Here is a 26,470-nt window from a genome sequence, read left to right as displayed (position 1 = left end):
AAATAACGTTACTATTGTTTATGACTTTGGTGGAACATTCTCAGAAATAAACACTGGGTTGTTCTCATCCCAGTGTCTTTGGCTAAGACACGTGGTATAGACAAAGGAAACTGAAGTCCCTGGAAACTCTTCAGACAACAAAGAAAGATGTTTAATGTTGCTAATTAAAGCAATTAATTAACTTTGAAAAGTTGACATTTTTTTTAGTTTCTTTGAGACCAAAGGACTTGGAAGCTGGGGTGACTAGCTTTCAGGGGCTGAAAGAGATTCCAGACTGTTGGGAATCTGCAGGAGAAGCCTGAGCCTCCTCTTCAAACTTTGTATCAATTAATTTCCGTGGGACTGAAGTCATGCTGTCTCACACCGCTTCACAAAGTGCAATAGCTATTATGTCCTGTCTGTAAAGTAGTTCACGATCCCTATGCTGGTGTTTCATCCACAGCTGGAACCCTGAATATCTAATTATGAACAGGTTTCCGATGTGAGTCCACAACTACTGCCTTATCTCACCAGATCTCTCTTAAAAGATTCAATTATTTGGCCATAATTGCACCTGTCAGCACACGCTGCCTCCAATCTCCATCCACAACGGCAAACTTTTCTCTTTTTAACTCACATCCCTTTGATGCATTTTCGCCTGAATAATGCTTCTCAGAGCCCTTTTCACAGAAGCACTGTGTTCACTGGAAATGTAGGACCTTTCAAAACTGTTAACACTGTAAAACATCATGTCTCCTTTTGAAAAAAAAAATAGAAAGAAAGAAAAAGAAAAGCTAGAGCTGATATCAGACACTAAACTTTTTGCTGCTCTAAATTGGAATCTTCTCTGATAAGCCCTGTTAGGAGGATTCTAAAGCTTACAAAGGGACCTGGGCAAAATGCCTCCAGGGAATTCTTAAATCATTCTAAGGAAGCTGCAATCACTTTGCTGCTGGGAAAAGAAGGGTCCTAGTTGTTAAGTTCAAATTCAAAATGGGTCTGGCATTCTTCTCCTCTTATCAGTTTTCAAAGCTGACTCACCCGCGTTGAACAACTTTTTATTTTTGCTGTAAATTAAAGCTTTTAAGAAGCAGTGAGTGGGCATGCAGCCTTTGCTTCCCATCCCAAATCAGCACATCTGTCTTTGAAACCCTATTGCTATAGGTTTTATTTGTTCTAAATAACAGGGAAGCCAACACTTTAGCTAAATCATGAAGAGAGGAAAAGGAAGATGGGGTTGGGGGATGGGGGGGTGGAGGTTGCACTGATGAAAAGAAGCTGGAGGAGGACCTGGAAGCCAAAATAGGGTATTTTTTCAGCTTTCACGCAACCTTTGGTGGGCAAGTGCGAGTAATCTGGGATAACACACTGGGACGCATTGAAAAGGGGGTGACTTGGTTTGTTTTCACTTCACTGAGGAGATAATAACGGGAACTAATTTGGTACTGAGGCAATTGTTTTCAGTGCTTGTTTTAGAGCCATATACAGAGTTTCTTTAGATTTAAAATAGCATACTGTAAAATCTGGCCCATAAGATAAGGTTTTAGGCAGTTCTGAGGGTCACTCCGCCTTGTGTCCCTGTCAGGTTATAGATAAATACATATGTGGCCCTCTTTTTATGAAGCCAAGCACCTGGATATTGCCCTGGTGGAAATCTTCTTTCTTTTTTCCCCCTAGGAATCATAAGGAAGGCCATCAATGCTACTCTTCTTCAGTACAACTCTATTAAGACTAGCAGAAGATATTACACTTATTTTTTTTTGGAATTTAGTTCAAGAAGCATTTTTGTGTACCTGTTACATACCAAGTGCTATGTTAGGAACTGAGACTTAAAAGTAAATAAGACATAATCCTAGAATAACCCTTAGCAAAAGTTACCTCATGGTTCCATAAAAGAGCAAACAGCAAGTACTAACTTTCCTGATCTAGTGAAAGAAATAGTTTCCAGTTCTTACAAGTACCACAAAAGGGCTTCAAGGGAAACTGTCCATAGGTCTCCAGTTCCCCTTCATCTCAGATATTTCTTATCTCTTGAATAAATAAGAGATTTTTTAACTCTTTCCCCGTGTGCTCCCCCTCCCCAAATTTTCACTAGATATTAAGGAGGTAATATCACATAAGGGTTATAAGAACTGTATATAGTCAGGAGTCAGCCCTAAGTCCATGTTGCACATTCCTGTGTAGGCAAGTTACTTCGCGCAGTGATGTGCAATAGGGCTTCCTGCAATGATGGAAATATTCTGTATCTGCATCGTCCAGTATGGTAAGCCACTTGGTTCAGGTGATTATTGAACATCTTAAATGTGACCAGCACTACTCAGGAACTAAATTTATGGTTTTATTTCATTTTACTTAATACATTTAAATAGTCACATCTCTACCATATTGGACAGCACGGATGTATTGTTTTTTCGTCTGTAAACTGGAGATTATAAGGGTCCTTATCTCATGGAGTTCTTAAACAGTATCGTAAGGTAATGCATTAGAAACATAAATTCCCAACAAGTTAGGTATTATCACACATTAAATTATACTTACACCTAAGTCTATTGTACTTCAGTAGGTTTTGCCCTTTTGGAAGATATTTTATCACTTCAATAAGCAGCAGTAAGTTTCTCCAGGACACAGGTCATGCCATGTTCATCTCTGGGTTCCTGGTGCCTAGGAAAGCCTGGCACGTAACAGATGTTCAGTAACTGCTTTCTGAACTCAACAGAATCAAACAGAGATGGTGGGGTTCTACTGTACCATACAGAGGTGAATCTAAAGGAATCCCAAGCATAGTTTTCCTAATTGCCAGTGTAGCATAAGGGCTTGGACTAGATCTTGGTTTTGGTATTTTCTAGTTGTGTGTCCATAGGGAAATGACCTGACTTCACTGATCTTTGGAATTGCCATCTGTAAAATGGGGACAATCCTGCCTACCTCGTAGCCATGAGTGGAATGACGTCAGCCGAACATGTGGGAAATGTCAGAAAGGACATTTTTCCTTCTCTCCTGTGGTGGCTTCTCTGCCTGTCAATAGATATAATTCTCGACATGGTGGTGAAGAGGTACAGCCAGTGGTTACCTCTTCCTTGCCTAAAATTCAGTCACTTTGAATTTCTTCTGAACTTGCAATTTTAAAAAGCAAATATTCCTAAAATAATTTTTTTCCCAGGTCACCTCCGTCTTCCACACCTGAAAGTACCTAAGTGAGCTTCTCCCTGAGGACATGGCACTGAGGGACTATGAACTGTGACTCAGGTGTGGATGCTTACGAGTGCTAATTTTGGGTTACAGGCACCACACAAGGAAGGCAAACCTTGGCGAGGGTGGAGCGGTGGGGAAAAAAAGGGATCCTGCTTTGAGTCTGCTAAAATATATACATACACAAGCTGAAAGCTGTATCCCAAGTCACTACCATTAACAGCCTAAGAGAACAACAGGGCTCTAGCAGGCACTTAGGTACAAATTTGGTTTCAAAATGCACAGGTTTTAAATAATGTATAGGGTTGTGTGCGGGGTGGGGGGGGGTGGTTATAGAATGTCTATTGTTAGAGTGCTCGGAGCTTTGGAGACAAAAGGCTCCCATAAAAAGTCCTAGGGGTTATTTCTGCTTTGAGGCACCTCACAAAACTAGACACAGTATTATGATTGAAAACTTGGGAGTCCAGGTCTAGGAACGTGGGCCTTGTAACTAAGGATGCTCTGGAATGTTACAAGGCACCTCAGCCTCCACGTGAATTTAAGAGGTGGCAAGGAAGAGTAAACCTATTTGGTATTTATATAAAGCCTTTTTCTCTGCAAAGATCAAAGCATTATTTCATCAGCCCTCACACAGGGAGGTTAAGTGGCTTACCAACAGTCTCACTGAGAGCTGACAGTGGGGCCTGGAGTTTGGGCATGTGGTCCATAGGGCCTTCTGCCTGAGGATGCAGACAGAAGGATGCATCACTGCTCTGTAGCAAGGCACTTTCCCCTTCTTTTTCCCAGTGAAATAAAAGATGCCTCCTCTAGGGCTTCCCTGGTGGTGCAGTGGTTGGAGGTCCGCCTGCCGGTGCAGGGGACGCGGGTTCGTGCCCCGGTCTGGGGGGATCCCACATGCCGCGGAGCGACTAGGCCCGTGGGCCATGGCCGCTGAGCCTACGCGTCCGGAGCCTGCGCTCCGGAGCCTGTGCTCCGCAACGGGAGGGGCCGTGGCCGGTGAGGGGCCCACGAAAAACAAAAACAAACAAACAAAAAGATGCCTCCTCTTGATAAAGGGGCAGACTAATGGTGGCCCTGTGAAGATCAAAGGAGAGAGTGGGCTTCTAACAAAGGCTGGTAGTTGGACCGAACGCTGGATGGGACAGCACAGCACTAGACCATCCAATAAGCACATCCAGTACTTAGGGTGGTAGCAAAGCAGGGCCACCAAATTCAAGAAAGAAAGTGTCACTCTCAACTATCTTACATAAGATTTATAATTGGAAAAGCAAGAAAGAAGCTATTCAACTTCAGCACATATACAAGTTTGAGTTTTCCTCTATAGTGTTACTTTTGAATATAGAAGAGTGGTTAACCCAAAAGATGCTGGCACTGCTCCCTGAGTTCAAATCCCGACTCCCCTATTTACCAGCTGTGAGACCTTGAGCAAGTTAGTTAAACGTTCTGTGTCTCAATTCCCTCATCCATAAATTCAGAATAATAACAGTAACTCACAAGCCAGAGGGTTGTTGCGATTATTGAGTTCATCCACATACAACACTTAAAACAGCGCCTGCACATATTGATATATACATGCTGGCTATCAGTAGTAAAAAATATATTCTTATTGCTTCTGCTGCTGTTGTTGTTGTTGAACTTATCTATGCTGGAGAATGGAAGGGGTGAAAATATTCTCGGCTTAGGGCCTCTAACGTCTTAACTGACCCTGGGTGTAGCCCAAACCAAGTTTCTCCCGAGGGAGACGATGGCTGCTAAGCTTGGAGTGTGAGCTCCAGGTTAAAACTCAGGAAAGGGAGGCCAGGTGGGATCAGCTTCCTGAGAACATGCCATTTTCTAAGAATCGCTGGTACGATGCTGCTCTGCTCTCCTGAACAGCAAAATGATGATAGAACCGTGGAGGAAGCCAGCTGGCTGGGCAGGAAGCTCGGCGCTGTGCTTGGCAGGGATGAGGGTGATCTGTGGGAAAGAGCAAGTTTAAGCTAAACCAGAGCTCATACGAATGAAGGTGAAACTCTATAAAGCTCTGGCTTATCTTCCTGGCTCTTCAGTAAGACCTTGCCCAGATGTGACTTTAGCAAGGCCCAATATTAAAAACACCCATCACGGTCAGGGCTTAAATCAGACAAGTTCACAGACCCAGAATCCCTCAGACGGCAGCAAGGAGGGAAAGTCGCAAAAGGAAAGGTCCTATCTTCCCTCTCATGACAGACCTAGTGAAAGGCATCTCTTCGATCAAGAGAGGGGCAGTCAATGTTTCTTATAAATTTGAAAGCCTGTGTCTTCACCTGCTGGTATTGTTATTTAACAGATAATGTCAGGATTAATGACTGAGTCACAGGAAAAGGAAATGAATGACATCTGCCAGTTTTAGAGCGGGTTCTGTTCTAATAAGCAAGGGCTAAGCATCAAATTCACTTGCTTAGCTTAGAAATAGATGAAAACTAAATTTAGAAATAATTCACTTTTATTTTTCTTGTAAAAGTGGAACACAGCAGCAATGATAAGAAAAATCACCTGACTGTAAAACCTTTTTTAAACTTTAAAACAGTTATAGTTAAAAATAACATTAATTGCCCCTAAAGTGTCCAACTATGACAAGAAAGATTTTCCTTAACGCAGATGCATTTAGTTGCATTATGGCAGTAAACACTGCAGTATGAGTTAACGGTGACATGACTTTTTTCCTAGTGGTGAAAGTTTGCTCTCTGATTTGAAAAGTGACACAGTGGGAAAGAGCAGAAGAAGACAGATCTGCATCAGTCTGTACTGAATCATCAATCATCCCAGTGCTGCCCTGAATCCGAAACTCCCTGACTGAATAAGCTTATGCTATGCCGTGTAAAGGATATTTCTGTTACTAGTGTATTAAGCACAATATCTGAAAAACAAAACAGAAAGCATATTTTTTAATGTTTTCATTAAAACATTTTTTAAAGGGATTTCTGGTGCAAAACGGCACTATTACTTTGGCGATAGCTCTACTGGAAAGACAGATATTGTACTGGCTTGACCTCCAAGAACTGATGTTGAAGAACGTATGTTTATATTGAAAATGCCTGGTTGCTTCTCCCTGAGCAGAGGACAAGGGGTGAGAGGGTTGTGCTATGGATGTGTGTTTCAACACTGCTCTGGGCAATGTTTTATGTTCCAAAGGTACAGAACCTTGAGGCATCTGGCCACCTCTGGTCTTCATCCAGAAATCTAGATGGGATGGGTGGGTTTGGCCTATACTGGAGAGAGCAAGACTGGATTATAATACCTTAGAAAATAGGACCTTCTTGCCTTACCCGCCTTCATTTCCAAGACCTCTGTCAGTCCACACAGCTTCTGAAGAAAAGCATGAGATTTGACCCCAGGAAAATATGGTTTGATTAAACCGTATTTCTTATTAAAGAGCTCTGCATTTCTAAGATACCACTGGCCGTCAGGACTACAGATAAAATTGAAAGTCATATACACAAGTACATGTGCACATGCAAATTCAGTGAGCAAGTATTTAACATCCACCTTGCACAAAACACATTCAAGAAGTCTGTTGAAACTGTGAAGAATAGAGACCACAGATCCCCTAGAAGGAAGTGTCCGGGGAGGAAAAGCCAAACGAACTAAAGAGGAACTGGGGGTGGGCGGGTAGGATGCATATGACAGCTGAAAATCCAAAGCGCCCTCTGAACACCAGAAGGCTGACATCAGAGACGAGACCAGGCCAGACAAGACCAAGGAGTGAGGGAAAGATACCTCCCTCCAACTCTCTTCTCCCTGCAGTGTGCCCAAGACCAGTTTAGGAAACACACTGGATCTCCACCGCCCCTCTCCAGCAAGAATCTTCTAGAGGCAAATCCAGAGATGCTCCTACCACTGTTCTGGTGCACTGTCCTCCCCCTCACTTCAGACATGCACAGCACACCCACACACAGGACAGTCCTGCAGGGACCTGCACCACTGCTTGCCAATTTCAGAGCGTATCTTCTTGATGTCACATTTAAGAAGTTCAAATATAACTCAGAACACATCACAGACTGACACTGTTTTTTAAGAGAGGGCAATGAGCTTTGCTACCGTTAAGGTGAGACTATACTCAGGGTTTGTTACCCAAAGGGGGAAAATGTCTTCTTAGCACCATGTGAAGTGCCGCTGGGTCTCTCTCTTTTTCCTTCCCTCCCTCTGCCTCTGCCTCTGCCTCTGTCTCTGTCTCTGTCTCTGTCTCTCTCTCTCTCTCTCTCTTATTTTCATAAGGGGGAGGTGGGGACAAGCTTCACATTTCCTTTCCCTCCTCTCCTTCAGCTTCACAGTGAACAACCACTTTTTTCTTTTGAAATGATCTTCATTCCCAAAGCAAAACAGATGAGCAAAACAGGTTGCCCCTCCTGGGTGTGATTTATTCTGGTCCAAGTGACCTATCCTCACAGCCTCAACTGGTGTCTAAAATCCCACCATTAATGGTTCATGACTTTGCCTGAAGACACTGAATATATAAAAATGCCTTATTGATGGAGGGGTGTCCAGCAGCAGTTCTTGAAATCAAAGCAGAGCTGCAGGAAGCAGTGGAGGGGCTGCAGCCCTGCAGATGGAGGTGCTACCACCACACAGGGTGCAGCCGGGACTTCCCCTGTTCCCTTCACTCCACAGATCTCAGACTGAGCCTGGGACTCTGTGCATGTCTCAAAACCTGGCACCTTCTGGTGGCAGTGGCATTCACGGCTTCAGCCCACTGTGGACTCAGTTTTTACTTTATATGCCAGGTTCGGGGATCCACTCCAACCTCAGTCTGGATCTTCTTGTTCCCGTATTGCCTTTGCCAGCTGGCCTTGAGTTAATCACATTCTGATGAAGGAGACTGACACATGAACAAATAATTACCATGCAGTGTTGTAAGTGTTAAAATACAAGTAAGGAAAAGTACTACAGGAATATCTAGCTCTGCCTGGGAAAGTCTTCACAGAAAAGGTTGCTACTGAGCTGTAATCCTGAGAATTAAAATGATTTCACAAGAGTCATTCCAGGCCAAATGAACCACCTGAGCTGGCTCATGCCTGTGCAAAGGCATGAACCAACAGGCTCATGGGGATGGTGAGAAGTCCAGTATGGCTGGAGCATAAGGTTTTGGAGGGGGTAGAAAGAGAGACAGAAGATGTGATTTGATGATATCAAACATTTTTTACTTTTTCCTTGTATGTAACAGGGAACCAACAGAGGTCAGACCAGGGAAGGCTACAGTCAGATTGGTGTTTTAGAAAGGAAACAAAGTCTACAGATTGCTTCTAAGAGAAAAATAATTGTCAGACAGAACAACAATGACCTGCCAAATTGCTTCTTCTCAAACAGTGGTTCTCACTGGGGAAGATGTGTCCCCCTGGGGACATCTGGCAGTTTCTGGAGACATCTTTGGTTGTCACACCTGGCACGGGTGGGAGTGTACTCTTGACGTCTAGCAGGTAGAGGCCAGGGATGCTGCTAAACATCCTACCACAACAAAGCACTATTTGGCTCAAAATATCAACAGTGCCAAGGTTGAGAAACCCTGTTCTAAAAGATAAAGTGGCCAGAGGGTGCAATATGACACAGACCACAATGGACTTCCCAGAGAAGCAAAGAGGAGAGCAGGAGATTGGGGGGATGGCTTCTCAAATTTTTGTCCTGCCACTATTCGCATGCCAGGTGATGCTCGCACACCCATGTAACTTAGAGCTCTGTCTCTTTCCCTGTCATTCCACTGAGTGAGAGGGATGCTCTTATTGGAATAACCTTGAATTTGACCCAATTGATTTTTTTTAAAGAAATCATTTGTAAACTTCAATACTCGATTAGTGACAAAGTTGCTTGCGATCACAGCTGATCAAAATAAGTAGCTGTGTGACAACAGTGTGCAGAATCCCTGCCTCAGGCAGTGCTCCAAGGGAGAAAGAGCCTCACTTCTAGCAGAATCAGTGACCTTTCAATCCAGGTAGAAACACATGGAAAAGCAACTCTTCCCACCAAGAAAATCAGGAGTCACTGATTCTCCAGGACTTTCTCTACTGTCCTCCAGGCCAGAACCTCCCCAGGGAAACGACCCAATCTACCACTGCTTTTTAAATTCAAGCCCCAGTACCTGACCAGTTTTAAAATGTAAAATGGTAAAAACAACCTATGTTTAACACCCCATATGTGTTGAGAGCTAGGCTATCAAAATACATTCTTCCCAGACTGAAGAGGAAAATAACAAAATTCTTTTTTCGGATAATGTATTTTCGCTGCTTTCACTCCCATTTCTAGCTGCCTCTTCAGGGCCCGCCTCTGTCTCATTAGTGCTGCCTCAACTACAACAGTTCAGCAATTAGAAGCAGTTACTTGGAAGCAGCGTACAAGCACCAAACACAGGAGCCAAGCTGAACTTCACAAACTGGAGAAGCTGCCCTCTTGGCTCTCAGTAGAGGAAATGGGACTGCATTTCAAAGACAATGCCTGCGAAAGTGCTTGGGCAGGAAACAGCACTCCTGATCTAGTGTTTCATAGATTCAAACTACAGCATGTGGCTGGGAAGAGGCTTGGGACTTTGTTATACATACGGATTAAAGGGACCTTTACAGAGAATTGTGTTTGCACAGTGTATATGTGGAAGGACGCAGTGGAAACCGGTAGCGGTGGTTGCCCCTGGGGAGGATGCAACAGGTGTCAAGGGAGCAGAGGAGGGAAAAAAGTCACTGTTCAGACTGTGCCCTTTCGTAAGCTTTGAATGCTAAATCATGTGCACGTGTTACCTACTCATAAAATCATAACAATAATTTAAGAATCAAATGAATGATACAAAACCCACAAAAAAGAGCCTGCCAAAACAACCCCAAGGTAGTGAATCCCGAGTTTCCATGCTCTGACTTAGCTTCCTCTTGCCTGTGTGGTCAGAGGAGTCATGGAAGAAGAAAACACTCAGATCGATAGCAGGAGCTCTAATTCACTTCTGAACTCTCAGCCCTTATTTCCAACTGCCAGGGGCTTCTCCAACTGGAGGTCCCACCCATGGGCCCCTCAAAGACAGGATGCTCCAAACCCAAATCCTCCTCTTTGCTCCCTGTTTTATTCCCTCTTGCCTCCAAGCCTAATCCCCCTCCAATATTTTAGAAAAAAACTACCCATTCAGCTTCCCAATCTATTGATAAAAACCTTAGCATTGGGCTTCCCTGGTGGCGCAGTGGTTGAGAGTCTGCCTGCCGATGCAGGGGATGCGGGTTCATGCCCCGGTCCGGGAAGATCCCACGTGCCGCGGAGCGGCTGGGCGGACTGATGCGCTGAGCCTGCGCGTCCGGAGCCTGTGCTCCGCAACGGGAGAGGCCCCAACAGCGAGAGGCCCGCGTACCGCAAAATAAAAAACAAAAAACAAACCTTAGCATTGCCTTAGGGACCCTCTCATCTCCTGGCCCTCATTATAGTCACCAAATACTGTTAATTCCATCTTGATGATCTTTCTCAGAGGTGACCTCTCGTCCTATCCCACTGATGGCTTATAAACTGTATTCCTTCACTGGAATGGGAGCTCCTGCTGGTTTTCCAGCTAGTTCATTCTCCATACTTCCAAGTCCCCACCCTCATCATCCTTCTCAAAGACGATTATCTGATCATGCTTAGGAGCCTTGGACAGCTCCCTGCTGCCTACAGAATTAAGCCCAAAGGTCCTGTTTTGACAAATAACTGCTTACATTGTGGACAGAAGAGTCATTTCATCCCTAACACATACCTACGTTCTGGCCCCTCTAAAGTAACAAGTCTTGTTCATTTATGCCTCTTTTGTGCCTCCACATGTTTGTACTGGTTGTTTTCCTTGACTTGAAAGCTTTCCCCTCCCTCCCCACTTGGCTTTATCCAAAAAAGAAATTCCTACCCACCCTTCTAGACCCCCACTAATTTTTCACTTTCTCTGAAATGCCTTTCGGGACTGTTCCCTCCCCTTTGCTCCTCTGATACTCTGCACACACACACCCTTACAGGCCTAAACACATTCTTTCATAATTATTTATGTTTCTATCTCCCCTGCCAGAATGCGAGAGGCTTTAAGAAAACAGCTGCTACATTTTATTCATCTTTGAATCCGCTGTACCTCCGTGCTAGCACTGCACATAAATGTTTGCTGAATGAAGTGGTTGAAAGTACTTTGGTAAAAATGTAACACATTATTCCCCCAATTTTATAGACCTCTGTGGCTAAAATCTCATCTCTTTGCCCTCTCTCTGCATATATTTTGGCAGCTACCACGGGTCTCAGGAGGGCCAGTTATTCAAAGGCAACTAACAAAGTGTCTGCTATTTGTAAACCCTCTGGGCTAGATTTAGAGATTGCCTTTCTTAGCTCTGACAGCTCTCCTTTGAGCATTCATCCACTCTAAGAAGCATTTCTCTCCCAATGTCTGGAGTCCTATAAGTAACCTTTGTTTACCCTGAAAACACTTTCAGGGATGCTGAAAGGAGCTAAAAAAAGAAAAGAACCATGTAGTGACCCTGCCGGGTACCCAGCTGGTCAGTGAGCCTCTGTCCCCTAGGAAGAGGAGGGGGCTTCGGAGACTCAGCTCTAATCCCCACCCACTTCCGTCACCATCAGCTACTTTACTGCTCTCTGCTCCCCAGTGAAGACCCTGGCAGCCCATTAATCATAAGACTATTCAGGTAAAACAGCATCATAAGCAAAGTGATAACCTCGGTGGCCTAAGGAACAGTGGTCTTTAGCGTTCCTGGACCCAATTTACTCTCAAGTGAAGTGAGCCCTGACCACTTTCCAATGTGGCGGTCTCCACCCAGCCCAGCTTTACAGTGTGGGTACTCACGGTTCCGGGGTGTAGAGGGGGTCCGAGCCATGGCGGATGTACTGAGTACAGTGGAACACTCTGTAGGCCAGTCCTGCCAGAAAGTCTCGAGGGCTCAGGTATCCAGCCACTGGTCTCACCGTGAAGCCAGACCTTTCTAAAGAGGCAACAGAAAGACTCAACTAAATATTAACCCGACAGGACTTGATGGTCCAAGCAGGGCTTCCTATTATTATAAGGCTGTTTTAGAAACAAAGTAATCAACGTCCTAAAACTCTTGACAATTGAATGACATACACTGTTAACAGCTATCGTGTTTGTGGCTTCGGATGACTAAAATACACTCAAGAATGATGGTTTCCAGGGGCATAAGACATTCATTAAAATGGAAAGAAAGGCAAAAAAAACCTTTAAGGATTTAAATTCAGAGGTTGAATTAGGATAAGAAAGCTCAAATACACAGGAGAAGATTACAATCTAAAGTGATGTAAACTAAATTTTTGGTGGTGAGCACAAGGTAGTGTACATAGAAGTAGAAATATAAGGTTGTACATGTGAAACTTATATAATATTCTAAACCAATGTGACCTCAATAAGAAATAATTTTCTTAAAATACATCAGATGCAAAAGACTACACATGTTGTGATTCTATTTATACGATGTCCAGAAGAGGAATATCTATAGATAGAAAGTAAATCAGTGGTTGCCCAGGGCTAGGGGTAGGAACAAGGATTGACCATAAAGGGGCAAAAGAAAACTTTTTGCAGTGATGGAAATGTTGTAAAACTGAATTGCTGTGATGGTTACACAACTCTATAAATTTACTACCATCACTGAATTGTACAGTTACAGTGGGTAAATTTTATGCTATGTCAACTATACCTCAATGAATGAAGCTGCTAAAAAATATAAATAAATAAATAAATAAATAAATAAATAAAGTGATGCTTACTACAGATTACCTGATATCTTTCTAAAGACACACCTAGATAGGGATTCTTTCTGCGTGTATGTGGTCAGTGAATACAAAGCTAATTCACCCCCTTGACGGGCATCCTGGAATCAGTTCACACCACAGCTTTCTATTGTCAAAACCACCTAACCCCTTCATTCCACATTGCAATATCCCATTTCTGTGATATTATGAAAACAATTATATTAATTACCGCAGTTTGAAAAGGTACTCGAAGGCTCTGCATGCTTTGTTGGTTTATGGTAAGAGGAAGAAAACAAAATAACCAGAATACAATAAAATCTATGAAATCAGCCTAGACTGCTAACCCAGTTAAGGACTGCTTAATACTTCCTGCTCATGAAGGCCCAGAAAATTTCAACAGGAGGGGCTCTTCTTCTGATATCAGCACTGTAAAGGCTCCCATTCTGAAAACCTCAGCTCATTAGAAGAGCATCTCAGAATGATTAGAAATGGTTTTGAAAGATAAAAACCAATTAAGCGTATAAAACAAGTCCACTCTGGGATTCTGGGTACCTACAAGGAAATAACCCTGTTCTCAGGCCTCCTCAGACCTGTAATTCTAACAGTGTTCAGTTCATTCCAAAAGTTCTCAGGTGGATTGATTGCTCTCCACTGAAAATCAAAAAGATGTGTATTTTTTTCTTTTTGAATTTTATGTCAATTAAGCCAGTATCCCACATGTGGGGTACAGGGGAAGCATCCTTTAGTTTAATAGTTATGTATTTTATTTTCTTCTAAATTTAAAAATATATGTATCTATCACATCAAGAAATTTGAATTTGTGACTACCATTGCTTAAAAGTTTCCTATTAAAATAAATTTGGTATTTTAAAAGTGAGTCAATTAAAAGAAATAAAAATACACACATTTACATTGTGCTTGCTGTGTACCAATGAATGATGCAAACTGAGTGCCCAGTACCCAGTTCATCAAAGGTGTGAAAATCAATAACAATAATAGTAGTAATAGTAACTAAAACTCTGCTATGCTTAATGTGTGTCAAGCAATAACTTTAGGGCTTTAAGGTATATCAATTAGTTTCCCCTCCCAACCCCGTAAGGTAGATAAAATTATTATCTCTGTTTGCAGAGAGGAAACTGAGGCACAAAGAAGTTAAGGTAATTCATCTATCTAAGGTCACACAGCCAGGAACCGGCAGAGCCATGACTCAACCCCAGGCATTCTGCATCCAGAAACTGTACTGTACTGTACTGTACCCCTCATAAAAATATTAAGTTGGGTGACAGATACAGCAAAACTTATGAGACGGTAATCTAATTCCTGGGGTTTGAGAAACAAAACAGTAAAAAGCATCCTCACATAGGAATAATCAAGACCATGGTAAATATATAATACGCACATAACTCCATGGGAAACAAAGAGGGACATGCCAGAGGCAGGGCCGTTAGGGAGAATATAATCTAGTCAAACAACAGCATAAGGCATTATGCATTTAGGCGCTAATTAAATGACACTGATCACTGGTCCTCAATCTCTCTCTCTCGGTAACAAGTATCATGGATGACATCCACGCATGGGGCCCTCCCATCATGCTAAGTGTGGTTCTCAGTGGACCAGCTGTCAGGCCATGGCTACCTCTCTCCTGATACACACATGAGCTAGGATGAAACTGTGGTGGCTCCTATGATGAGGATTCATAAAGAAGGCAGGACTTGCTCTGAGCCTTGAAGAACAGGTAGAATCTGAGCAGGTGAAGGAATGGCTTTTCTAGCAAGGCAAGTGGTATGAAGACCCACAGCTAGAACAGAGGGTTTGTGCGGTGCAGTCACAGCAGCAGACATACTTGGAAAGCTGAGTCAGGGCCGTGAGTTGAGGCTGAGCAGTTCAGAACTTGCGCGTACAAACCAGAGGCCAGCAAACTATGGCCTGTCGTCCAAATCCGGGTTGCCGCCTGTTTGTGTACACCTGTGAGCTAAGAATAGTTTTTACATTTTTTTTGGCCACGCCGCACGGCTGGCAGGATCTCAGTTCCCCGACCAGGGATTTCATCCAGGGCCATGGCAATGAAAGCCCGGAATCCCAACTACTAGGCCACCAAGGAACTCCCTTTAATTTTTTTTTTTTTGCGGTACGCAGGCCTCTCACTGCTGTGGCCTCTCCCGTTGCGGAGCACAGGCTCCGGACGCACAGGCTCAGCGGCCATGGCTCACAGGTCCAGCCGCTCCACGGCACGTGGGATCCTCCTGGACCGGGGCACGAACCCCTGTCCTCTGCATCGGCAGGCGGACTCTCAACCACTGCGCCACCAGGGAAGCCCTCCCTTTACATTTTTTTAATGGTCACATTTAAACGGTTATAATAAGTACCTACCTAATAGCCTCGATTTTGCCTCTTGGCCCACAAAGTCTAAAATATTGACTATCTATCTGGCCTTTTACAAAAAAATAAAAAGTTCGCCAACCCCAGTAAAATCAAAGGGGAGCCACTGATAGCTTCTGAGCAGAGATGTCAGGAACAAAGAGATGCTTTAGGAAGCTTCATCTGGAAACAGTGGGCAGGCGAGTAGAGAGGAGAAGAAACAGGTGTCAAGGATGCAGTGATGGGGACCTCAATGTGGATGGTAGCAGCGGAATGGAAAGAAAAGGACAGGTTCACCATGGGTCACAAAGCTAGAAGTGGCAATACCTGGAGACTGGGGTAAGCTCAGTCCTAATTAGGCCCTCCTAATAAGCCCCTACCCTAATGCCCTGAACCTGGGAACATGTTCCTTTAGATGGCAAAATGGACTTTACAGATGTGATTAAGTTAAGGGTCTTGGGCTGGGGAGATCATCCCAGATTATCTCGGTGGGGCTGATATAATCACAAGCATTCTTATAAGAGGGAGGCAGGAGGGTCAGAGTCAGAGGACTTGTGACAATGGAAGCAAAGGCTGGAGTGAGGTAAGAAAGGAGCCACGAGGCAAGGCATTGTGGGTAGAGACTCTAGAAGCTGAAATGGCAAGGGAACAGAAGCCTTCAGAAAGAACACAGCCTTGCCAACTCCTTGATTTTAGACTTCTAATCTCCAGAACTGTAAGATAATACATTCATGTTAAGTCACTAAGTTTGCGGTAATGTGTTACAGCTGAATAAGAAGCTTATACAAAGGCTGATTAAGTGTGGCAGGGAGGGGAGTGGGGGTAGGACTTCAGAGGAGGAGTGTAACCGAGCAGAACCCTATGAGGGGGCTTCCCTGGTGGCGCAGTGGTTGGGAATCCGCCTGCCAATGCAGGGGACACGGGTTCGAGCCCTGGTCCGGGAAGATCCCACATGCCGCAAAGCAACTAAGCCCGTGAACCACAACTACTGAGCCTGCGCTCTAGAGCCCGCGAGCCACAACTACTGAAGCCCATGCACCTAGAGCCTGTGCTCCGCAACAAGAGAAGCCACCGCAGTGAGAAGCCCGCGCACCGCAACGAAGAGTAGCCCCCGCTCGCCGCAACTAGAGAAAAGCCCACGCGCAGCAACGAAGACCCAACGCAGCCAAAAATAAATTAATTAAATTAAATTTTTAAAAAAGAATAAATTTAATCAGAAGTGAGAAAATGCAGAAAGAAAGGAAAACAGTCAAGCAAGACAAAATAATAATACTTTAGCCATTAAACAAAGTGAAGGACCTTTAGTTCTTCCTCAAGGACTATATAGATAATATTCTGAGCCACGTCCTTTGAGCTGTTTTGCAGATACTGAAACCCACACCAGGTGGAAGAAGTTAACTGTATGCTGCCCACAAGCACTAGACCCCAGACCGGCTGGAGCCAGAAGGTTGATGATGCTGGCTCCCAATTAAGTCCCCACCGACCAATCAGAAGAACGTCCACGAGCCGACCACGCCCTGCTCCTTGAACACTGTAAGACTGCTCGCTACCCCCTCCAGGGCGGGCACACAGTATTGAGGGCGTTAGCCCGCTGTGGCCCCCTTTACCCGGCAAAGCAATAAACCTCTTCTTTTCTACTTCACCCCGAACTCTGTCTCCGTGTTTCTATTCGGCACCAGTGAACAGAGGCCAAGTTTCGGCAACAGGAATCCCTAGAGCCTGATGAGTCTAGAGAATCTATCATCACCGATAGAAACATGGAAGACAGGTGAGGAAAGGAGTTCCAGGGAAAGAGGTAGGCGGCAAGGCTTTAGCTTTTAGAACTGTTGTGCTTGAAATGGGGAAGAGAGAGAAAAGAGGAGAACCCGAGGACTTACCCGCCGTGAAGGACACAGAAGGAAGTGTGGCCGCTGTAAAACTTCACCTCCACCCCCATCCTCGCAAGAGACTGAAGTTTTCCCAGTTGCTGTCCCAGGAGGGTCAGTGAGGAGAGTGACCACACAGAGAACGTGGACGCCAAGGGACTCTGCTTCACCTCGCTCCCTGCTCTCACACCAGCACTACCGTTCCGGGCACGATTTATACTTTACAATAGCGATCTGATTAACTGACTGACCTTCTCCCCAGAGGAAAGTCACTATGGTCAACATTATCCATGATATTTCTTCATCCAGTACATAATTCTTAGCAAAGCAAATACAAAGCTACCTTTGAGATCATTCCATGCCTATGTAGCCCAACAGAGTCGTTCCCGGATCAGAAAAAGCTCAAAGCTGAACTTGCAAATGTCGGTTGGGGTTCGCTGTATAAAACAGCCCACCAGAGAGACCTCACCAAGGCCCTGGGCTGGGTGAAGAGCTGAGTCCATCTCCCCGCCCAGAGGCCCTGCTCTGCTTCCCACAGGTGGCCCAGGTAACTGTTGGTGCAGTGCTCCTCTTTTTAAATCAGAGGGAGCTCTTAATTGGAAAAAGGGCGATTGCTGCCACATGTGTCCTTAGACGGCCCATGAGGATGTGGGGTAGGAAGAGAGAGCCCGTGTGAAGCTTACCTTTCAGAAAAACCGAGACGTCTTCAAGTTGGGGCACGTTGTCCTCCCTGTAGCCACAGTATTTAGTCAGCAAAGGGAAGTTTTTCAAATACTCCCGGCAAGCATGAGTAGGATAGAGTTTGGAGAGCTCTCGGAACACAACACCCCAAGTTTTAGTTTCTTCCTCTGTGTACTCCACTCTGGGGATGGGCTGACCACTAGGCAGGAGAGAAGAGAAATGAATGAATCTGGCTCTGGGTCACCGGGCTAAGTGTTTTCTCACCTTCATACCTATGTGAGTCAGATTCCTGTAAAGTGGGATGCCTGAGTGTCCAAAAGGATCCCACGAAGTGTTATTTTTTGAAGAAAATGCTAACCTTCTAATTTTGTGTATGTGTTTAAACTTTCATATAAATGATTTAAGTTACATCTTCACACATCCTTATGGACATTTGATAAGATTCTTGTTCTGACACTGGGATCAGTAACAAGAGTTCTGGGTTGGAAGGAACTGGTTTAGGTCCAAAGCTGTGCTCTGAGAACCTTTTCTGCAATCACCTGACAACAGTAATAAATGGATGTTGTCTTTTGAAAATAAAATTGCCTGTGGGTCCCCTTTGTCCTTTGTAGGGAACTCACCCCAATCTCCTAGTGTAATTTTGAGGTTATTTGTTCAGTGAGAGAAATGTCTGAGAAATACTAAAAGCCTACGCCAAACTTAAGTGAGAGTTTTGCAAAGTGCAAAATTGGAACATTTATTATACATCATGCTGAGAGGTGCACACATTAAGCCCTGTCAGTTAGGAGAGAGGTCAGCCAACTTTTTCCATAAAGGTCTAAAAGGTAAATATTTTAAGCTTGTGTGCCATACAGTCTCTATCAAAACTGCCCACGTCTGCCACTGTATCTTGAAAACAGCCACAGATAATATGTAAACACATGAACATAGCTATGTTCTAATAAAACTTGCATTACAAAAACAGACCAGATTCAGCCTGTAAGTCATAGGGAGCCAGTGCCTGGTTTGGAATATTGAGAGGCAGCCCTGGACTGGGGTGGTCAGGGAGAGCTTCCTTGGAGAAGGTACAACTTAAGCTGAGACTTGGTGGCCAGGTAGGATCTGCAGGTGCCCTGACAGAAGGAAAGGTGAGTTTTAAAATGCTCTTCTAACAGCAGCCAGCAGCCATGAGCAGGGACCATAGCTCCCGAGGCCACGTGAGGTCAGGAGAAAGGAGAGAAGATGTACACGTGCTTTTGCAAACTATGGCTTGAAGAGCCAGAATCTGATTTAGCCTCTGATTAAGAAACCTATCCTGAAAGTGAAAACTTCTCATGACCTACTCAACAGTAACCTGCAGTAGTCCCCCACTGCCCTCCCTGGCCACTTGTCACAGAGTCTGCCCCTGCAGTCAGCAAAGACCCACACGACATATGGAAGTCCAATATATACACATAAACCTAGGGATTCTGCCCCTGTGAGCTATGTAATCCAGTAACCCAGCCTGCATAGGCAGCAACTGGCCCTCAGGGCTGCTGCAGCCTCAGGCACCTTCAGCAAGCTGGGGTCATTCAGAAGTGCCCCCTTAGGTAGAAAAAAGGGCAGGAGGACAGTAACAAGATCAGGCTCATAAGCAGAGCCCTGTCCCCAGCCCTCTGCACACTTCAAAGTATTCTTACCAAAATCTTTTCTGTTGAAGGTTCAGGTCCAAATGTGATTCCTACTGCCTCAAATTATTTTTACTGAAAAAAATTAACTGCAGTACATGAGGGATGAGGGAACAACACATACTGAAGAAAAAAACAAATTAACATTTATTTTCTCTACGTATCAAGACTAGGGCTTATGACAAACCGAATTAGAACAAGATTAGCCTTGTTTAAATATGGCTGTTGATAACAAATAAAAAATTACAACCCGACAAATATTTGCTGAGAAGATCAAGACTGCTAAGGCTTAGCCTCTGTGATGAATTTAGAAGAAAGCTGGAAATGGAAAGATAAAAATAGAAAGGATGTAAGGAAATAAAAACATGAACGGTCTGCCTCTGGTTCCAGAAAATTCAACAAAATCAATTTGAGTTGGGGAAGCCAATAAAGCTGATAAGGGCTGTGCACAATCAGAAGGTGGAAAGCGACGAGGCTGAAACAATAAATGAAATACTGAGAAGCCATTTGAAAAGAATAATTAGGTCAAACTTTCCCCTTTGATATCAGTCTGCAAACATGCAGCGTTTCAAAGGGGAACTGACTGTAGACAACAGGAAGCTGCAGGAGAAAGACGAGTGTGAGTCTGGGTAGGAAGAAGGAGTTATACAGACCTTCCTCCACTTACAATGGGGTTACCTTGTGATAAACCCAACGTAAGTTGAAAATATCATCAGTCGAAAATGCCTTTAATACACCTAACGTACCAAACATCATGGCTCAGCCTAGCCTACCTTAAACGTACCCAGAACACTTACATTAGCCTACAGCTGGGCAGACTCATCTAACACAAAGCCTATTTTATAATAAAGTGTTGGATATCTCATGTACTTTACGGAATACCGTACTGAAAGTGAAAAACAGAATGGTTGCCTAGCTACGGAATGATTGTAGGTGTATCAATTGTTCACCCTGGCGATCGAGGGGGGGCTGACCATGGCTCCCTGCCGCGGTTCAGCATCACAAGAGAGAATTACACCGCATATTGCACTGAAAAAAAAGATCCAAATTCGAAGTACGTTTCTACTGAACGCATTTCACTTTCACACCATGGCGAAGTGGAATCATCCTAAGACGGGCCTGTCAGTACGTATCTGTTACTTAGTAATGAATTCCTAGCATCACAACCTTGGGAATACAAATGACCACGCATACAGTCTCATCTGTTTCCACTTGTCTGTCCTGCCTGGGTAACTAATGAGCCTGCTCTTTAAGTTAATAGCTGGTGCAGTGCCCTGCAGCTACCCTGAACGGGTCTGACTGGTCACGCCAAGAGATTTCTCACACCGCTCTGACCCCCATATCCCGGGTAACTATTTAAGGTAAATGTTTAAAAATCAACTTCACACAAAGTAAAGGCTACTTTTATCCATTTAATTTCTGTTAAAAAAATATCCCAAATACAGAAAAAATAAGAAATTTCCCACTTTTCCATGTAGTTAATCAAGGTATATAATAATAGCTCATCTTTGAGAACTTACTATTGGCCAGACACTTTTTTAAAGTTAAGTGTTTTTATATAACTTAGCCCATTTGATTCTCACAACTCCATTGAGGTAGACGCCCCCATTTTACAGATAAGGATATTAAGGCTCAGAGAAACTAAGCCATTTGACTAAACTCACGGTGCCAAGCTTAAAACCCAGTCTGTCAGGCTCAGGACTGGCTGTGGTCCTAACTGATCAGTGTACAGCAATGAAATAAAAAATGGATCCCAGGCACCAGCTTATTTTCACATACCAAATTAAAATAAGGCTTATAGGTATATGTACTTATATATAGAAAATCTCATATACAATCATGTAATTATGATACTCGCATGTATTTGTACAGATCTCATAAAATACTTTCATATTTCTTCACTCCTTTAACCTTCTCAGTAAGACCGGTAGGTAGTGCTTGGGGTACCAGGAATGCAGGGACACCTATTTTTTTAAAACTTTGAGATTTGACATTTGGAAAAATAAAAATTGTCATGAGAAAAATCAAAATGTGTTGCACTTCTCTGTCCTTGTTGTGGGTTAGCGGGCTTTTTGTGAATTATACATGAGAAGAATGACAGAGGGGTGTCCTGATCTTTCTAGGGCCTAGGACATATACCCACATATCATTATGCATCTACCTCTAAGTACATGCCATAACATGTATGTAATAAGCATCATATCCCAGTGTCCTAAAACTGCTCTGGCCTACAACTAAAGTCACTTAAGTACTCCACATTCTAGAGAAAGCTCTCAGCAGTTGGAGCCAACCATCTCCCTGCAGGGCTTGTGAAAAAACGGCAGAAATGGCTCTACCACCAACAAACCCCCCTCGTACTACCCTTCCCACCCCATCCCCAAACTTCACCTACCAGTCCAATAGGGAATCAGACATGCAGGATTGTGGGGAAGGCTGGGGTGAGAAGCAAAGGCCCCGTTCCTTCTCCTTGGAGGAGGGAAGGCTGCGCCACAAGAATCACTTGTAAGGACTGCAGGCGCCCTCAAGAAGTAGGGTCTGGCCTCTCCTCTCCCATCTGGACGCTTGCGTAGCAGCAGGATGCCCTGCTCCCCCTGGTGCTGTCACCAGACTGGAGCAATAGAGACAGGCCCTGGGAGAGCATCTGGAAGCCCAGGAGTACGGTGTGCTATGGGGGAGACGAGGGGACCCTTGACAGGTGTCCTCTGAAACTTGAGGTTTGTGTGAACATGGAGCCTAATGCCCAGTGAAATCTAGAAATTCCCATGGGACCCAATGTGGTGTGCCTGGTAGGAAGATGGGGAGGCCCCACCCCATCCAGGTCTGCTCAGTTCTCAGGAGACAGAAGAATGCTCAGGGGCTCCCCTCATCCCTGGCGAGGAAGTACTAAAGGCCAGGTGCATGAGGGGTACCCAAGTTACGATGTGGCCAACCTGGAGAAAAGGATGATGTTGTGAGCACTGAAAGGCCAAGGGAGGACAGGAAGCTTATCTGCAGGGGTGGAAGTGGAGGAAATGGTCTTACCCCAAGAAGACTACACACAACACTATGCAGAGACCATTTCAACAGAGACCACCGCATCAGAAAGAACCTGTCCAAACCAGGGTGAGAGTGGCCAGAGGCCTGCCCACCCCTGACATTCTCACGATCCTGCCAAAAGCCCTCAGCCTCCTCTCAGCTCCCAACTCCAGAGGAACTAGGTCCTAGAAGGAAAGGTATCTCAGAACCATACACACACACACACACACACACTCCAAAGAACTGAGGAGGAAGAGAATACACTTTGAATCAAATTTAAGATTAATCTTTTTTTAAATGAATGGGACTAGGTCTTAAATACCCCAATGAGACTCTACTAATAATTGAAAATGAAAGGAAATTAGTTGTTGCTAAGGAACTTGCTTCCCAGCAGGAAAGTAGGATTCAACACAATACAGTGGAAAGCAGTGAGTAGGGAAAATAAAACCATTTTACGTTGGTATAAACCCCAACAAGATGAGACTCCTCAATTACAAGTGAATATTATCATTAGATCTCTAGGGAATCTCCTCCACTTATATGGAATTAGCTGGGCTTCCAGAATTCTTAACACCCACCAAAATTATTATTCACAGATTCCTAATTTACTGGAGAAAAACAGATGTGACTTTCAGCAGTTTCCACTCAGCTCAGATTCTGCCCTCTTGCCAAAGAATGGCAAACTAAGACTTTACAAACACGACAGGGAACCATTGCTCAGTGAAGACAGTACAAGGAAAAGGGCTGAAACCTTCACTGTCAGGATTTAGCTCGACAATAGGAAAAGCTTCCCGGTGCAATATGTGACTAAGAGATGACTAAGAACTTTCTCTGGAAATACTGAAGACTGTGGGAGGCATCTTTCTGCCTGTAAGGTTAAATCCCACTCTTCCTAGAGGCAGGGCGATGATTCTGAAAAACCTGCGCATTCCCTGCAGAGAGGAGAAAGTAGAAAGTGCATAGACAAACCTAACTGGGGGCAGGTACCGATAGAGTCACTCTATGTTAAGTCCTGAGCTTGTTAGAACAATGCTGTGTAACAAACACATTTTTACACTGAAATCCAGGGACATAAACCCCACTGGGGCTGAAATTATGGGAGTTCTCTCTCCAGCCAGATGAATAAACAATAATGCTTTTGTTTTAATTATTTGTTTGATCTTCTCCTCCAGCAGGTCCAACAGCAAGCTCCTTTTCTTATACATATTTTTTTTTTAATTTGGGGAATTGGAAAACCTTTGATTATGGTGGTACAGCCTGGCTACCTCCCGGAGTCCTTGCTGCTAGAATTCCTAATGTGAGATGCAGTTTCTCTGCTTGTGTTATCTTTAAAGGAACTCCAGTGCGGGGAAGCAATTCCCCTATTCAGTGGAGGAAGACGAGACAGGCTGAAGTTGATAGTATTTACATCAAGATGACAAGACTGACTGAATCACAGTGCAGACTGTGTTCTTTGGAAACAGTTGGATTTCCTCAGTGGCAAGGACTAAACAGAGCAGAAGGGAAACTGAGAATTGGTTGAGCGGGGACCAGTGAATCTCGTAGAAACAGTTAGGAATGAACTCATTTTCTATTTTATTTCATTACATGTTCTTCCGGGCTGGAGATGCCTCACTTATTCAAGACCTGTTTATCCGCCTGGAATAAACCGCCCCTTTCATCTCCGCCTCATCTTTTCTCTCCTTCCCCACCTTAGGCATTTCTCTTGTGATTGACACTTCTACCTGGGGGTGCCGAAGGGAAATGAGAACAGGAAATATGTAAAAATCCACCATCTTCGCAACTCATTAGCAATTAGCGGCTCCTCTAAGGGTGTGGACAAAGCCTTTGGAGAATGATTATTGGAACATGAAGGCAGGAGGTCTCTGTTCTTCCTCGAATTATGAGATGTGTGTGCTGCACTCCTCAATGGGCATACCCTGAATTCTGCATCATTTCCAGGGAGCTATCTATAATTCACCCTCTCTCCTCATTCTGGAAAGCACATAAGAATACAGAAAAGTGAGACTGACATGATTTCAACATTATTCTAAAAATAATCTTGATTTTGATCTAATGTAATTTTAAAAAGGAAACATTCATCATTCACAAAACTTAATTATTACCCAGCATTTGTTATACTTCTAACAACGGAGGTGACACACCAACGTGTAGAAATTCCAATCAGTACTGAGTACTGACTCTTACCCATAGCCAGTGACGTAATGTCACCTAGTACTATGCTGGCTGGTACCCCCTTCATAAATAGTATCATCTGCAGCCAGGTGTCGCCAGAGTAGAGCCATATAGTCAATAAGTGTTCCACAAGACGATGGCTTACGCCTTTGAGACCGGAAAAAAATGTTGCTACAAGCCAGAAAAGAAAATCCTCAGTAGAGTGGACGAATTCCATTAAAGTTTAACCAGAAAGCAAATGCCATTTTTATCTACTGACTTTTAAGAGTCAGTGAGAAAAGTCTAAGGCTCTCGAATTTGATAAAATTACACTTCAGAATTCAGACCATAGAGGACACTCAATAACTTTATGATAAAATACTATCAGTAATACTCAGGGGAAAAGAACAAGTAAAGTGTCCAAAATTACTATTCTGCTAAATCTATCCCCCTATTACCATGTACACTCCTTGAAGACAGGGATTTTTGTTTGCTTTGTTCATTTTCATATCCCTGCCCCGCAGAATTAAGCCTAGAACAGATAGGTGTTCAATAAATAATATTCGTTGAATATGTAAATCAACAAATCAGACCAAAACAAGCCACGCACTTAAAGTTTGAGAAACAAGTATAGTTGTTTATCAGGAAGTCTGGCAGATAGGCATTTGTCTTACCTCATCCCTACCTCATGTATTTTAATTGCTATGGAAAAAGCAACTCTTAAAAGACTAAGATTTTAAGAAGTTTTCTGGTAACTTCCGATTAACCTTATGTCCTGCTTACTTTACAGGTAGGGGTTTCTCTTTTCTAATTTTCTCATGCAGGTTTTCTAGGTATTGTCACCTATCACACTTATAGCCAAAATTTTCACCTGGAAAGAAAGCGGTCTATGCAAACCCAAAGGGACATAAATAAACACAGAGATGTTTCCTTGGCTAGATATCTTAATGAATGAACTCTCAAAGCCACAGGCACGATGATTAAATGCTATTTTTCAAAAAGGAAACTCACAAACCAAATCTTGAGCTATACCAAGATTTGAAACCATTCAAGTTATCTGACATTAAGTGGCTTGATAAGGGGTTCATTTGATGAGGAGATTGGGCAGACTGGGACAGCTAAATTACACCAGAAAGAAAACGTAAAGGCACAAACTCATCTTCAGCAAGTCCCCTAGGCTAGTCAGGTAAAGAGCATTTATGATCACATATTTTATTTGCTTTTGCAAATGAGTTTTGCGCACCTGAATTTTCGTAAATGAGTCTACGTGCCCTAAGGAACTTTCACATGGTAGCAAACAGAAACGTTAGTTTGTTTTGTTCACATTGTTAATATTGGTGCTGCCTTTACAAGAGACAAAATGAAAATAAACTACTGCACCTAGGGAGCCTCAGGGAGAGGGAAGATTTAACTCCTGGAAATTATTTGTTTTTATTTGTCCTGTGCACCCCAGGATAGGGCTTCTCACCATCTTCTCATCTTGCAGAAAGCCCTTGTCACATTCTAGGGGAGTGATTTTCTTCTGCCAAAACTACCATGAAATTAAATATGAACAGCAGCAACAGTGGGTCTAACATTCACCAACACGTGCATGCTCAACATATACAAGGGGAACTCGGGGAATGCCATCCAGAAGAGAACTAAACGTTAAGAGCAGCCAACAATCTCAGGCCACTAGGATGAAGAGACACAGGCTAGGGTCTCCAAGAACTCCAAGTTCAATCCCATGTATCTTGCATCTTGATCAACAGGGACCAAATGTTGCTGACCACTGGGCCCTGACCTCCTTCTTTCGGTAGCAGATGAGGGAATGCAGTTTTCCTACAGTTCACAGGCCTAATAATAGCATCCATTCATCCATCCATCTAACTGTAG

At 43.8% G+C, this 26,470-nt stretch overlaps 1 protein-coding gene across 2 annotated transcripts in view; it reads right to left on the bottom strand.

The window, feature by feature from the left end:
• Positions 1-26,470, bottom strand: part of TPH2 (tryptophan hydroxylase 2) — a 108,418-nt gene that overhangs the window by 43,697 nt on the left and 38,251 nt on the right. For both annotated transcript variants that reach the window (XM_049695001.1, XM_004281901.3), the window contains exons 7-8: positions 17,783-17,979; positions 11,960-12,095 (exon numbers count right to left, since the gene is read on the bottom strand). In XM_049695001.1, the coding sequence (XP_049550958.1) occupies positions 11,960-12,095; positions 17,783-17,979 (333 nt within the window). The remainder of the gene's footprint in view (positions 1-11,959; positions 12,096-17,782; positions 17,980-26,470) is intronic.

The sequence above is a fragment of the Orcinus orca genome, chromosome 11 (assembly GCF_937001465.1).
Source record: "Orcinus orca chromosome 11, mOrcOrc1.1, whole genome shotgun sequence".
In the NCBI taxonomy this organism is placed as follows: Eukaryota; Metazoa; Chordata; class Mammalia; order Artiodactyla; family Delphinidae; genus Orcinus; species Orcinus orca.
This window is presented reverse-complemented; position numbering and strand designations above follow the sequence as displayed.